General features: G+C 47.2%; 1 protein-coding gene across 4 annotated transcripts in view; it reads right to left on the reverse strand.

Annotated features, from left to right (window-relative positions):
* ITGA7 (integrin subunit alpha 7) overlaps positions 1-16,172 on the reverse strand; it is a 79,824-nt gene that overhangs the window by 24,240 nt on the left and 39,412 nt on the right. For 3 of the 4 annotated variants that reach the window (XM_060253449.1, XM_060253450.1, XM_060253451.1), the window contains exons 3-8: positions 16,051-16,130; positions 12,439-12,694; positions 10,517-10,639; positions 4,920-5,127; positions 2,695-2,888; positions 109-197 (exon numbers count right to left, since the gene is read on the reverse strand). In XM_060253449.1, coding sequence (XP_060109432.1) covers positions 109-197; positions 2,695-2,888; positions 4,920-5,127; positions 10,517-10,639; positions 12,439-12,694; positions 16,051-16,130 — 950 coding nt within the window. Of the gene's footprint in view, positions 1-108; positions 198-2,694; positions 2,889-4,919; positions 5,128-10,516; positions 10,640-12,438; positions 12,695-16,028; positions 16,131-16,172 lie in introns of those variants that run through there. The other variant, XM_060253452.1, reaches the window with a different exon arrangement.

Below are 16,172 nucleotides of genomic sequence, written 5' to 3' on the forward strand. Positions count from 1 at the left end.
GGGTGGGGGTCAAAAACGGGAAGACACAGGTAACTACCAAGAGAGCAGAGGATTTCCAGAATCATACCTGCCCTGCTGCAAAGTCAATAGTGAGTGAAGGGTTCTCACCTGAACAGGTTTGATCACAAACCCCGAATTACTGCCATGATAGATGTAGACCTTGCCATCACCATCCAGTGGGGCTCCTACTGCAAAGTCTGGAAGGAAAGCAGCAGCAAAAGATTAGGGGAAAATGCACTCTGAGCACCACTCTACCTTCCTGATTTTTGGCTTTCAACTGCACAGAAAGAATGGGGTAGATCTCACCCCTAGCCTACCACTCCATTGAGCAAAGCATTCATTCATTCATTCGTTCATTCATATACTTATACCCCACTTTTCCTTTTGGCTCAAGTTTGAAGCTCCCTTCCAATCTAAGGAGACCTGCTCCAACTTAAGCGCTATTCCATTGGAGGGTCCTTTTAACCTCCTCCATTGGAAGACTCTCTTAAGTTGCAGAAAGCTTCCTTAGGCTAGAGGAAGGCTACTTGGAGGTAAGGTGCCAATCTCCAGGTGGCACCCAAAGATCTCCTGCTATTACAATAGATGACCAGGATCAGTTCCCCTGGAGAAAATGGATACTTAAGAGGGTGGATTGTATGGCAATATACTCTGCTGAGCTTCCCCCCCCAAAAAACCCTCCCCTCCACAGGCTCCACCCCCCAAATCTCCAGTATTTCCCAATCCAGAGCTGGCAACCCTACTTGGAGGATGGTTGGTTCCACCCCACTGCAGCATCGGTTACACACATATATTCAGACATCAAAAGGCCAACACCAGGCAGCTTGTACACCAGGGGTCCCTGACCCCAACCTTTTTGAGCTTGTAGACACCTTTGGAATTCTGACAGCATGGTTAGCAAAGCCTCAAAATGGCTGCCGCAGGAAATGGAGCCAGTTACAAAATGGTTGCCCCAGCTTGCCCTTCAGTCGCACAGTGTAGAGCCATGTGCTGTGTTGGCAGCTGCTGCCAAAGCAATATTTTTAAAAATCTGTGCAGCCAATCAAATCTCCATGGGCCAATCAGAAACCTTTCCAGGCAGAAGTCACACCTGGCCCTGCCCACTTCCTAAAAACACTTGGCAGGCACCTGAAAAGGTGTTGGTGGGCACCATGGTGCTTGGGACCCCTGACACATTACAAAATTCAGCCAGACAAACATGGCATCCTCAGGCCTGCATAGTTCCATAGATATCCAACCTAATTTAATCTCTCATGCACACTTGTACCACCAGATATTATCTGTCTGTATGCTGCAGGACACAATACATGCACATTTTAATGGCAAGTGATGAGAAACAAGATGTCAGAGTGCAGATGGCTACAGCATTGGCTCTGACAGAATTTGGCTTTTAAAGACGTGTCAAGATATTCTTTGCAGACCTTGTGGTTTATATAACAGATAAGTTTTAAGACCTTAGGTGTCTGATTTTCATTTTTATTTATTACGCACACATTTTCTTACACTTGCATTATATTCTGTTCCCACAAACATGACATAAACCAGATCCATGAAAGGTACACTCAAGCTTGCACTTCCTCTTTTTCCCTTTCCCATTCATATATTCTTGAACACATGAAGTTGCCTTATAATAAGTGAGATCCTTGGCCTGCCAAGGTGAATATTGCCTCCTCTGGCTGGCAGCAGCTATTATGGGTCTCAAGCAGAGGCCTTTCACATCACTGACTCCCTGCTCCATTTGACATGAGATGCCAGGGACTGAACCTGGGACCTTCTGCATGCAAAGCAGATGTTCTATAAGTGATCCATGCCCTTCTTAAGTACTTGTTTTCTTATAGTTGCCAGTGCTTTCCTTGTTGTTTGCTTCCCCAAGAGTTAAACTCCCAAATCCTAAATGGGCACTGGAAAGTATGGAGATTCTCAGGGCTTTTTTTGAAGAAAAAGTCCAGCAGAGTTTAATTTGCATATTAGGCCACACCCACTGAAATCACCATTGTTTCACACAGGACTTTTTTGTAGAAAAAGCCCAGCAAGCACTCATATGCATATTAGGCCACACCCCTGACACAAAGCCAGCCAGAACTGCGTTCCTGCTTTTAAAAAGCCCTGCACATTCTAAGTATGAACATTTACTTTGGCCCCTATAAACTCCTTACCCCATAGCCCACATTCATGGGGCATCTCATGCATGCTTATTCAAGAATCCCCATCTACCACTGTTTGTATTATTGATTTATTATTTTAATTTCTCACTGGGACCCAAGTAGACTAGCATTCGTACTAAGAAATGTCAGTCAATCAGCAAGCAGATTACAAAATATGGTAATGCCAGGCAATTGCTGAGAGATATGACAACAGCTAAATCTAACAGCAAATATTTATAGTAAGACAAAATGATACAGTTGAGGGGAGACTACAGAATAGGGAAAAGAAAAGGGGAAACAAATGCATGCAAACCTCTCTGTTTAAGGCAACAAGGCAATAAAGTGTATGGAAGACTTTATCCCTAATAAAAGTCACCTCCTTAGCTAATCCATTACACTGCAGCATTGCTCCCTCCACAAGAATATCCTCCTGAACAATTGTGTTGTACATATTTTGCAAAATTCTGCTACCCTCCAGCAGACCATTCCGCACAATAGGTGGCAGAACATTGAATGTGCACGAATGAGCAACTGCTGTTTTTCTTCTCACCTTGGAAGCTATCCTGGTTGAGGTCACCAACAGCACCCACGGTGATACCGAACATGGAGTCATATGAGCCATTGAGACGGATGGGGTGGACGTTATCCCAGTCCCCTGCTTGATTGATGTAGACGTAGACTGCGCCTCCAATCCCTTCCTTGCGATCAAAGAGGTTTGGTGCCCCAACCACCAAGTCCATCCAGCTGGAGAGAACAAACTATGAGTATGACTATTACAGAAACACCTACTGCTTTCAGAGCATCACTTACTACATCAGTTGTGCAGAACAAGAAACACAAGCAAAAGATGCAACACTTTTCACCAGACTTATGTGTGCTTAGTTTTGGAGGTCTGCTTTTGAGCTCCTCAATACTGTTATTCAACTGTGGCATGAGCCAGTCTTATTCTCTTTGGCTGGGGCCACCTGTTTAGAAGTGCATGAGAGAAGACTTTATTGTCCAAGAAGATGGAATCTTCGAGATCAGCAAAGTTTCTGGGATATAAGCTTTTGTGAGTCAACACTCCCTTCATCAGAGCTTTGACTCCCAAAAGCTCATACCCTGAAAGTCTTGCTGGTCTCTTAGCATGCTGCTGGACTTGATTAGTAGCTAGGAATGCATCCAGAGAGTTCAGTCTGAAAACAAGACTTGGAATTCCTCAAGTTCACCTTAGCTTGGTATCCTGGCCTGTGAGCTAGAAATCAATCGCAATTTGCCATTTCACCTAATCTGGACAACACAGCAAGCTGCACAAGGTGAGCAGGAAGCATGCACACTTGTGGACTGTCAATGCTTGTCCTTGGACTAAACTCTAGTTGTTTGTATCCAGCTCATATTTTCTACTCAGATATTTTTTCTGTTAATCTTAGCCAGTTGCCCATCTGTGGAATAACAGAAATCCTAATTTTAGATGGGAAAGCTATTTTCATCTTCTCCTAAAATTCTCCTTTGGTAGAGTGACTGGCTAGGAAAAAATTACAGTTTCTGATGCCTTTATCAGTAGGATGACGCACAGAAACCAACAGGTAAAACATCTCATGCAGGCCCATAGTCAGAAAATTTCTGGTGGAGGGGCACCAAAGAAAAAAAAACTGGTGGGGGGCCCGCAGGGCCGCAAGAGCAGTGAGGAGTTCGTGTGGGGGCAGGAGCGGCTCTAAGGCGAATAGCACCTAGCCAGGCGGCCCCCACCGCCGCCACAGCACTCCACTCGCCCGCCCTTTTTTTGCCTTGCCTCCTCACGGGGCTCCGGCTCACTGCCACCCCCTGCTGCTGCACTTCGTTTGCCCCCCCCCGCCACCCCTCCTCATGGCGCTCCGGCTTGCTGCCACCCCCCCCCCCACCAGCACCACCAGTGCGGCAGCGCTCCGCTCGGCCCCTCCCCCCTGGCTCACCGCAACTAAAACTAAGTCCTGCTGCCGGCTTCTTCTCGCAGTCCGTGCCTGCGCATTTCATCAAAACATGCAGGCACGGGCTGCAAGAAGAACTGGACAGTAGGACTTAGTTTTAGTCGTGGCGAGCCAAGGAGAGGAAGGGGGCGAGCGGAGCGCTGCTGTGGTGGCTGCGCTGACAGGGGTGGCAGCGAGCCGGAAGGGGCTAGTGGCGGGGGGGGGGGGAGGGAGAAAGGAGGGGCCATCCATGTTGAAGGGGGGTTGGGTGGATGGGCTGTGCCCCCCCCCTGTGGCTACGGGCCTGATCTCATGGCACAGAGAAAAGCATTGCTGTCTTGGGCATGTAAGGTTATTTCACCAGGTATGTACCCAACAAGTTTTCAAGCTTATGTCCCAACCTGGATAGCCCAGGCAAGTCTGATCTAATCAGATCTCAGAAGCTAAGCAGGGTCAACTCTGGCAAGTACTTGGATGGGAGGCCTCCTTGGAATAGCAGCAGTCGAGAGGACAGGGGCAGACTTCATTCAGCCACCTCTCTGGATATCCTCCAGACTCTCAGTAGGGATTAGTCATTAGATGTTGCTATTATTTCCACACACACACACACACACACAAAAAGTCAAAAAATACCCCCCCCCCCCAAAAAAAAGTCTTCAAGCTTACTTTTGCCACAATCTCTCACTTACCTTTTACCCATCGTGTGCTATAATGACTGCTAGTCTGGGCAGTTCAATTTTAAAAAATTATGCTGAAAACACAATGAACCAGGCCAAGATTTGCAAAGGAAAATGGTGATGGCCTAGGTGCTCAAGTACTATTCTCCCTCCCACACTAGTAGATTACTCACCCATCACCATTGAGGTCCACCACAGCCAGGGAATAGCCAAAGGAAGAGGTGAGCTTCTCCCCCCAAAGGATGAACTCTGGCACCAGCCGGTTGACATTGTCTCGTTGCAGGATGACCACTGCCCCGGTGTGGTTGGCCCGTGGTGCTCCTGTCACAAAACTCAGCTCATTCTTCTTGATGATCCCCACACCCGAGTCAAGAGAAAAGCCTGGAAATAGGTGGGGGTGGGGGGGTGGGGAGGAAGCATCTTAGTTACTGGAGAGAGCAGTGGCATTGAAGGCAGGGTTAGTATTATCAGACGTTCAAAACTCACAAGATCAGCTTGAAAAAGCATGAGATTTCAAGATCGGTTCAACTTCTGGACATGCACAAAAATCACATTTCTAAATGTACAAATCTGAGAAACTCGTCTTGCTTGTTGGTTTTGTAAAATGAGAGCTATAATTACCTTTTGTTACAGTGGTTCATAGGAGGAAAGCCATTTAAAAATATGAATTAATAATTAAATTTCCCAAGATCTAGGCAACTTGATTTGTCTTTCTCCACCCACAATGTTGTCACTTATCCCAGGGTGAGTGTCATCAGTTACTATGACCGTGGCTCCCTCTGCTGTGTGGGGTTAGATTAGCAGCCCTTCATGTTCCTTGATAGGTTGGATCACAAGGTATGAATGTGCCTAAGCAGGAATATAGGGAGACCAAGGCCCAGAGACAGACCACAGCTCCCACCTGCCTTTGGATTGATGTGTGACTGACAGTGCCCAGCTCACTCTCATAACTTAAGAAAGCAAGTCAAATTCTCTTCACAGTTAAGACCTCCTTTCTGAAAGTGATCTCACTGCATTCACAATTCCATCATGTTCTGCCTGTTGCCCTCAGGACTGTTCTTCCCACTGCCTTGGGGGACAAAAAATGGGAGAGAGTCCAGGGCTGAGGGTGGGTCATTGGCCAGAAATGCAAGCACTCCTTCAGTGTCAGTTATGCCACCACTCTGCGGACCTAGCGGGAGGTGAATGGGCTTGGAGGTATGGGTGAATGCTCTGAAATCTGGAGAACCTCCAGTCAGCTTTCCATATTTGTTCTTGACTTGGCCACGGCAAGTCTCTCCCACGGCAACAGGCCTTGTGACTTTTCACTGGGAGTGGGCCTCCTCAGAAAGTGGTTGAGGCCTCTCTCTTCCTCAGTCCTTAGGGACATCCGGATTCCATTCTCTCAGCCCACACAGCATACAGAACTTAAAATGGAAAGAAGAAAAGAAACAGGGACATGCCAGGCACAGAGCTCCCTGCTGTGGAATGGTAGCAAAATCTAGTTGAGCAGTAGGGTGAGAATTCTATGCCAAGGTGAATAAGGACTTAATATATCTTTCATAGAGCCATGGAAAATAAATTTGAGGCAGAAGGGGAGAGGGTAGGCTTTGGTCCCTTGGCAATGTTCCAGTTCTGGAGAGGAAGATCTGGTCACTTGTGCAGAGGGGAATGGCACCTGGTGGGAAGCAAGGGGACTCAGCTGCTCGCATGCAAAAGCAGTGGGAGGGAGGCATGAAGGCAGCTGGAGCAAGATGAGGCAGGGGAAAAAGCAGGATCCTTTGCAAGAGACCAGCGTTGAGGCTTCTTTGTTCTCAGATTGCCTCTCCCCACAAGGTCCCACCCTCAGTCCTTCAATGGGCAGTGTTCGTCTTTGCTGACCCCTTGTTCTCCTTGGACCCCGCTGACTGGCAGCTGTGCAGGTCTAGAGGGTGATGGTGGGCTTCAACCATGCCCAGGGGCCTTCTCCCAAGCAGTCACAGCAGTGCTGCCAGTGAATCGTGCCAAGTGAAATGGCCTGTCTTGCTGTTGTTTGGCATGCAGGCAGAGGGTTGCCTCTCTTGTCCTAGTAGGTTCTGTACTTCTCAAAGCCAAAGAATATTCTTCTCTGGGCCAGAAGAAGGGGCTGATACCCAATTTCCTGCTAACACTGAGAAGGAGAATGGCACACAGGGTGATTGTCCCACTGTGATTCTGTATAAGTTGTTTGATTCATAAGAGGGTGGAAGGCATATGATAAAGTGCACCAAGCATGAAGGCAGGTCCTGCCCAGGGTAAGGTAGGATCAGCACTGGTGAGCTGATCCCAAAAGAGCAGGCTTCCCCACTGTTTAGCAGTAAACATGCAGGCAGACACAAGCATCACAGGTACCATGCAGGCAGCACAGGTATCATGCAGCAAGGGATGAGCAAAAAGGCTGTTCCAGGCTCCCTAACTACTAGAGGGCTTTCCCACATTCTCATTTGCCTCGCTTGTGCATTCTTCTTGCTTTGGGTTTTCCCCTCTATTCTGCATGTATTTTGCTCCCTCTACTGGTCAGTTAGATATTATATTACTTTTGTTGGGCAAACCTCCCTTCAGATTTAAACTGCAGGTTGATATGCTACAAAGTGCTGTAGAGTGACCACTACAGGCAACAAAACACAGGAAGAATAGACCGCCCCACACCTAAAAAAAAAAAAACAGGAACACACAAGCAAGGAAAATTAGAATGTGGAAAAGCCCTACCATTCTGCAAAACTCTGCGTTCTACTGTCCCCTCCTCCTCTTCCTCCTCACATAACAAAGAGGTCCCTCACATTTCCCCTTTCTCCTTTACCTTTCCTGTCCATGCTCCTGAAGAATGCAAAGTTTTCTAGTCAATTTATCTCTGAAAACTAAATTGTAGCTTCAGCCCCAACCTCAGCTACTAACTTTTTCATTCCTACTCTCAGCTTGTCAATGCACCAGTCTGGATTGTGGCAAGGGATCTCCATTGACTACCATTTACAGCAGGGGTGGCCAACGGTAGCTCTCCAGATGTTTTTGCCTACAACTCCCATCAGCCCCAGCCAGCATGGCCAATGGCTGGGGCTGATGGGAGTTGTAGGCAAAAAACATCTGGAGAGCTACCATTGGCCACCCCTGATTTACAGTAAGGGTAAGCAACTGGCAATGTCCAGGCAAAATGCACCTCTCCCAATACACAGGGGTGGCCCACCTCCTATGTGGCTGAGGGTGGTGGGAGCCAGGGGCAGCCCTAGGATACTCAGCTCCAACATGGCTGGCTGGCAGCACAAGGCACACCCACCCAGACCAGCTAACAAGGTGGCAGCTGGGCACATACTGGGCCCCAGCTCAGGACAGGCATAGGCTGGTGGGTGGCTCAGGGTATGCATGCCTGAGCTGCAGTTTCAGGTGCAGTTGCCTAGGCCAGCTGGTGGCTCAGAGCATGCCTGCTCAGCCCATTGGATGGCTTGGAATGTGCCCACCCCTCAACCAGGCCAGCCAGCAGGGGGTAGCACATCCAGGCCAGCCCTGACAGAACATTACACGAACTGTGGTTTTCTCAGACTGTTTCAGGTCAGAAAAGCAATATGAGAGGGAGGCTTAAAGCCCTACACAGCACCGTTCCTGTCCAATTCAGCCTCCATACAGCTGAGAATCAAATTGTGAACAAAGAACCCCTAAGACCACATCTGTTGGTCAGATCTAGGAAATCTCTTTCCAAACAGGGATTCACAGGCTACTGTGACAGAACTGAGGTGCCTCCTTGAACATATATGTAGCTGTATACTGCCCTAAGGAGTTCTGGTGCTACAGCAGAGAATGATTCTGGTACTGGTCAAGACCACACTTGAACTTCTTCAATAACAGAACTACCACAGATAACAAACCACAGATTAGCAGGTTTTAATTAAATTCTGTGGCTCAGTTTTCATTTTGCTTAGCCTGAGGAAGCTCAACTTTCATTCCCTCTCCAACTCAGTAACAAATCAAGGTTTTCAGTACCCCAGCAACCACAGAGCCTGGGGTGTCTCCCTTATGCCTACCTGCATAATATAGATATTGGAATAAGAAAGATCTCACACAAGGTGCAGACATAAATTGCGCCTAGATGTTAACAGGGAATAAGAAGAAGATCCTTGCAAGTGCTATAGAGAACTTATTCACTCTTCCTCAAAAGGTTAGAATTTACTGGGATTCATCAGGGAAACAACATGATGCAGAGTGCTATTAACTTATGGGAATCATTGCCAAAGGATGATGTTGTGATGCCTGCTAGTGTAAATAATTTTAGAAAGGGTTACACATGCTCATTGAGCATGGGTCTATATTGGGCAGTTAGCTATGTGAGTGCTAGTATTTATTAAAAAGGATCCAGTTTTTGAGCCTAAACCAAAACCTACCCTTAATTAGCTAGTAATGCCAACCCCAAGGGCCTTCTGCTGTGCTCCCGTTCCCATTGTACCTAGGGAGCTAGTACAGCAAGACTGCTAACAGGCTTAACAGTACAATCCTAGGCAGAAATCAGCTGGCTTATACCAGTGTAACTTTGCACAGGATTGCACTCTTTAGCTATGAAGCAGGAAGTCCCTTGTTCACATCACTCTGATAGGAACTCAGATAGTCGAAGGTATCCTCTCTTAGCTACACACAACAGTGGGGGAAAGACAATGGCTTCTAGGTTTAAAATGCTGTACACAAGAGAGAGGCTTCCAAAGGGAAGAGGTGAGAGGCAGAAATCACTGAAACAGACACACCAGCACCTTACAGATCTAAAGGATAAAATATAAGCTTGTCTCATTCCTCCATTTTTTGTCCTCTAATTGTTTAAAAGAACAAACAACTCCCAATTTAATATCCACAGTGTTCTTGAGGCCAGAGTTTTTGACACTAACCCTTCCTGAGAAAAACTGCCTCTAATGGTCAGCCAGTAATTTTAAACTATTTTCATCTCCCAAATGTTCTGTCCTGGATTGCTGATTGCAAGAGCAGAATCTCTAAACTTCCCTGTCTACTCCAACCCAAATAATCCTACCAGTGCCTGTAGGAGCTGTGAACAGCGCCCTCTGCTGTTTGGGAGCAACCAGTCTCAAGAGCTTTGATTTGATTTGAGGGAGGGAGGAACAAAACACAACAGAGGAGAAAAAGCAATAGCTGCTAGCTAAAAAATACTGAGGAAGGAGAGGGATTTCTGAGAGGAGGGGGGGGAGAGGCAGAAACCACTGAGACGGGCACACCGACACCTTACAAACCTAAGTAGCTATTCTGGGCCACGTCTCCAGCATTCCTGGGAACCCTCTCGCTGGGCTCTGGCGTTTTATAGACCAGCTGGTCAGGGTCTGAGCTATCAATGTTTGTCACAAACAATATCCCTGCAAGGCCGATGGAAGGAAAGAGAGAGAAACAAAGGGTTAGCAGTGTGAGAAACCATGGCGCCCAGGCAGGGGAAGCACCACAGAACATTTTGGCAGGAGTCTGAGACCAGCAGGGTCGAGGTCATTCTATATATACTTCACACCTGAACAGGGCTCTTACTAGCACAGATTTTCTGTCAAAACAATTGCCAATCAAACCTATTGGTTTTGCTCAGGCCTGAGGCCCGGAGAAGGAAGCACTCACCACTTATCAGGAATCCCACCACTATGGGATGCTTTTTCAACCAAGATTTTGGTGATTAAGCATGGATATTCACTTCTTCAGGCCAGATATCCCCTCAGTCTCAAGATTCCACTTGCCAACACCCCACCCTGAGGTTGGCCTGCCTGGGTGTTCTGTGGTGCTTGGCCTGCCGGGCGCAACCCCATACCAAGGTAGCTGTTGGCAGGCAAGGGGATGAGCGAGGGGTCCTGGTCCTTTTCTCCCCCGGCTTCATATGGCCCATCGTCGTAGTGACTCAGATCCAAACCACTCACTTCTGCCCGCAAGGTTCCTGCCAAACCAAACACCCATTAGCGACTGGTGGAACAGGGAAGTTTGAGGAAGCATGCATGTCCTCACAACATGATATAGGAAGGCAATGATTTGGGGGTGAACACGTTTGTCCAACTATGTCAAGTTGAAGTAGCCACTAGTTTTTATGCACCTGGCCTGCAAAGAGAGTCTGGATTAGGGTTGCCATCTTCTGGTTAAGCAATTCCTGGAGATTTGGGGGGGGGTGAGTCTGGGGAGGGCAGAGTTTGGCAACAGGAGGGACTCCAGTGGGGAAAGCAGCCAGTGGAAATGATCTCTGTTGTCTGGAGAGAAGTTGTAATTCCAGGAGATATCCAGGTCCCACCTGGAGGATGGCAACTCTAGCCTGGATGGACACACCTCTAGGCAGTAGAATGAGAGGTTTGGTTTGGCCTCAGTCTGTTTATTGGGCATTCCAAGTGGCTATGTGTTGGATGTCTTCCCAAGAAACACATATGGTCAGGGCCACTAGCCATTTTACTGGTGCTCCAATATATGCAAAGAGCCCACTGCTCTAAGAGCAGCACCATTCTCATGACACATGGAACAACAAAAAGGTAGTATTTAGACCATTCTCAGTCTGCATGCCCCACTACTTCTGCACTAAGGGGCCCCAAATGGTGAGTGTTTTGCCCAAGGCCCTCTAAAACTTTGGAACCAACACAATGTACAAGAGAGATTTTCCTAATAGGTTCGCCTGTTCTCCTTCCTTTAAGAGAGTCAGAGACTAAGACTGGTACATGCATGCTGCCATTTCCATTGAATCATTGCAGATGGATATGCTCATCCACAACTCAGACCAGGACGGGGCAGTCAGCAAGAGGGTGGGAATGTTTCTGTCTGGAACAGAAGGGCAGGTCTGCCAGCACTGATCATGTTTGGCCAACTAAGACATGATCAAAAAGCAGAACAAAGTTTGAGTCTAGTGGCACCTTTAAGACCAACAAAGTTTTTTTCAAGGCATAAGCTTTTGTGCGCATGCACACTTCTTCAGACATGTTGGTCTTAAAGGTGCCATGGGACTCAAGCTTTAGAATCATAGAGATGGAAGGGACCTCCAGGGTCATCTTATCCAACCCCCTGCACAATGCAGGAAACTCACAAACACCTCCCCCTAAATTTACAGGATCTTCATTGCTGTCAGATGGCCATCCAGCCTCTGTTTAAAAACCTCCAAGGAAGGAGAGCCCACCACCTCCCGAGGAAGCCTGTTCCACTGAGGAATCGCTCTAACTGTCAGGAGTTCTTCCTAATGTTGAGATGGAAACTCTTTTGATTTAATTTCAACCCATTTTAGTATCATCAGCAAATTTAATAAGCATTCCTTCTATTCCTTCATCCAAATCGTTTGTTCTGCCGCTTACAGAATGATCTAAAGGCAATAATGTAGACATGATGGCAAGAACCTACTGGTCATACTCCACCTTTGGGGGACTTCTGCTGTTCAACCCAAGGCTGCTGGAGCTTTCAAATGAAGTTTCTGCATGGCTGAGCTTTGTAAACAAGACTGACAACTGGGCTGTACTATCTAATTTCCTAGGGGGGAAGTGCTATCAAGTCGTAGCCAACTTATGGTGACCCTGTAGGGTTTTCAAGGCAAGAAAGAAACAAACGTGGTCCGCCATTGCCTCCCTCCCGGACTAACTTGGTGATCTCCCCCATCCAAGTACAAACCAGGGCTGACCCTGCTTAGCTTCTGAGATCTGACGAGAATGGGCTAGCCTGGACCATCCAGGCCAGGGAATATCTTTGGTCCCAGGCATATGCTTGCCTGCTTACCTTTCCAGTTGTAGGTGCCAGGTGCCCCAAAGAGGATATAGTGCCTGTCTGCAGTGAAACCAGTTGCCACCCCCTGCTGGCAGAAGCCGAAGCGATCATGCCCCAGGGGCCGCCCTTCACAGAATTTCCACTCTCCGCCATCCAACTCATCAGACACCTTCAGTCCCTCACTGAGGACGTAGCATCGGCCTATGACATCCCTCGTCTCCAGAGAATCATTCACCCGGTTACGAGCTTCATACAAATGGGCACAGGTCTGGGATACAGGGAAAGGGGGACAGAACAAAGTAGGGAGTGGGCTAGAAAGTACCTTGCCAACCAACATTCCTATACAAAATATCTTCATGTAAAAGGTGGAGATCACAGCTAACATTTGCGCCTGCTGTGGCAGCTGCTCCTTTGTGGTATCAGAGCAGATGGTACCCGTCTGAATGCACTTTCCCTCCCAGGTTAATCAGCACTCAGGTAACACCACAGGTGGGTCAAATGTCTGTGGGTAGCACAGGGTTTCACAACATTGTGATCAGAACATGACATTTCTTGCCCCACCAAGGCTAAGAAATACATAATGGCTCTGGGCATTTTAAAAGTACAGTTGTGCTTCCTCTGATTATCCAAAACTTGCTCAGAACAGTCACCATTAAACCTGCATTCTGTTCTCTCCTTCCCCTAAGGGAGATGTCTGTATTCTAGATGCAGAACCTGCACTTCACCCATGGAGAGAAATACATGGACCAAGTCAGATATAGGGTTGCCAGGTCCAACTCAGGAAATATCTAGGGACTTCGGGGGTGGAGCCAGGAGCAAGGTTGTGACAAGCATGATTGAACTCCAAAGGGAGTCCTTGCCATCCCATTTAAAGGGACCGCGCTCCTTTGAAATGCATTTCCTTCATCAGAAATAATGGAGGGTGGGGCACCTTCTTTTGGGGCTCATAGAATTAGACCTCCCGGCCCAAACTTTTTGAAACTTAGAGGGTATTTGGGGGAGAGGCACCGGATGCTACGCTGAAATTTGGTGCCTCTACCTCAAAAACCACACCCACCCACCCCGAGCCCCAGATATCCACAGATTGATTCCCCATTATACCCTATGGCTCCTATGGAGTGCCCAGCAGACATTCATCCCACACACACACACCCGCTTTCTGATGACCCTGAAGTGGGGAGAAGGCCTCCAAACCAGGGGATCCCCTGCCCCCAACTGGGGATTGTAAAACACGGCAAAAGCCACACAGACAAAAGGTTGGGAAAAAAGCAGTAGCTCCGTGTAAAAAATACCTCTTATAATGCAATTAGTTCTCAACAATGTCCAATAAAGATGTTTTATCACACTTGTAGTAGAAAGTTGATTCCTTTATTCATATCAAAAAAAATTCGTATCAAATTTTTTATCAGTATTTTTATGATATTGGAAAATTTTGATATGAATAAAGGAATCAACTTTCTACTACAAGTGTGATAAAACATCTTTATTGGACATTGTTGAGAACTAATTGTATTATAAGAGGTATTTTTTTACACGGAGCTACTGATTTTCCCCAACCCAACTGGGGATTGGCAACCCTAGGTCAGACAATCAAAACAAGTGTATAAAGTGGGAGTGCAACTTGCTTTGTCTTCCTTCTTCCTCCTCCTGTTGCTCAGAATATCCTCCAAATTCTCTCAGAGAACCAGGGAAAGCACGTGTCCCCTTCTTGAACGTATCACTGCAGCTTGCAGGGAAAGGTTCCTGATGGTTAGTCCAGGCCAGGTTTTGCAATGGCCAGGCTAGCAACCAGATCTGGGGTGCAGTTTCTCCAGCCCAGTTTTTACAATCAGTAGTAGCTGAAGTTGGGCCTGGAGGACAGGCTAGGAATCCAGTGAGTAGGCAGGCTCTGGCGATGGAGAAAGGTCAGAATACCAGGTCCTTAGGCTATATACAGGCCTAGTCATTCTGGAAGCCTCATAACGCTTATGTTGTAGGGAAGTTGCCTGAAGCAGGCTTTGGGATCTGAACACACAGCCCTGGATAGCTCAGGTTCTGGCCTCAACCCATGAAGCAGAACCTTTAATACCATGCCTTGAGATGAAGGCTCCTTGCAAATGAAAAACTAGCAATATCAGCCTAAGACATGCTAGCTTCCAAACGCAAAGGAAGTATTGTGTGCTTTTTCTAATTGTGTGAATTGACTTAGTCATGAGCCATATTCTCTTGAGCATTTACTTCAGTTCAGCAAAGAACATATTTTGGCTGCTGGTTAGGGTTGCCAAGTCCCCTGCATCCCAGAGCCATAGGTACCATAGAGTTTTCCCCTCCCAAATGGCTAGAGCATCTGGGAAAACCATAGAGTTTTCCTGGAAATGCCTAGAGTGGCTGCACGCAGCATCACTGGCATGATGACATCACTTCTGGGTGATGTCATTGCGCCAGCGACATAGGGGGAGGTTCCCCCCACTGGCTCACATTGGGCTGGTGGGTTGGGAACCTCCCAGGCAGGGGAACCCCCACCTGGTCCGGGGTCTTGGCAGTCCAACTGCTGGTCTGTCTCTATGAGAAATGAACTGAGTGCTGGAGTGATGAGGAAGTGAAAAAGTAGGCACTCTTCTTGAGTATACACTCCTCTTCCAGAACAGTTTATTTCTCTAATCATTTCTGAAGTAGTTCCCACTCTGTTCTCTTCCTGTGGTGATTCCATTCACTGACAAGGAAAGGTAGCTTTTCTTCCAGAAAATGGAACAGATCTCTGGGATATCCTCATATACTGAATGTGATTGTTCTTATGAGGATTGAGAAGCCAAAATGTACATGGAGAGTATGAGCACAGTATAAAACCCAGGCCCACCCTTTAGAAGAGCCCTCATAGAAATTTTTTCTTCCAATAACATGAATGCAGCAAAAGTTTAAAAAGAAAAGGGCACCACCAAGTTATAGGAAGTGAGCCTGAAACAGGCACTGAGAAAAAAATCTGTTGTCCAAGCAAAAACTGCAGGTTTCTGTGGTTAAAAGATACTTCTAGTGTATTTAGGTTTACAGAACCCTTTGCTAATGCAACAGAAAGCCCTTGCAGTAGTCAACCCAATGGAGATACCAGATATATTCTTCTTCAGTACCTGTCTGAGGTTTACCACCTTTCTCTCTCTTCCCCCCACCCATGTAAATACAACCACAGCTAAATAATTTATGGTGACCCTCCCTCTCTTTTTTGCCATGTCCACTTTGAAATCTGTTCTTTTCTCAGATGCCTCTCAATCACACATAATCCCTTTCCACATTAATTCATTACATGTGTTTTCTCATGCTAAGAAAGGTGGGTCCCTCTCAGCCTACATACAGAGGACAGAATAGGCTGCCCCTCCAAGGAGCCCAGGGTCACATACATGATTATCAGCTCCTCTCTATTGTCCTCATAACAGACTTATGTTGTTGGTTAGGCTTCTAGACCCAAGGGAGCTTCTGGCTTGGTGGTTATTTTTTTTATGGCTAAGTGACTTCATGGCTTGGCTGTATTTCAACCCAAATTTCCGCAGTCCTCATCCAACCCTCTAATCACTATACCACACTATGTCTCACACTTTAGCCCCAAACGGGTTAACAGAGTGACCACCCACCCATCCAGCCTTGGCCACTGACCACGATCTTGCCGCCAGGACCCTGGCTCTTGACGCTGACTCCCAGCCACTGGTTCTCCTTGCTTTCCTTCTTCAAGTCAACTGTCGGGGGTACAGGAGAAAAGAGAAACTGTGTCAGAATCA

This window comes from Heteronotia binoei, chromosome 13, assembly GCF_032191835.1.
Source record: "Heteronotia binoei isolate CCM8104 ecotype False Entrance Well chromosome 13, APGP_CSIRO_Hbin_v1, whole genome shotgun sequence".
Taxonomy (NCBI): domain Eukaryota; kingdom Metazoa; phylum Chordata; class Lepidosauria; order Squamata; family Gekkonidae; genus Heteronotia; species Heteronotia binoei.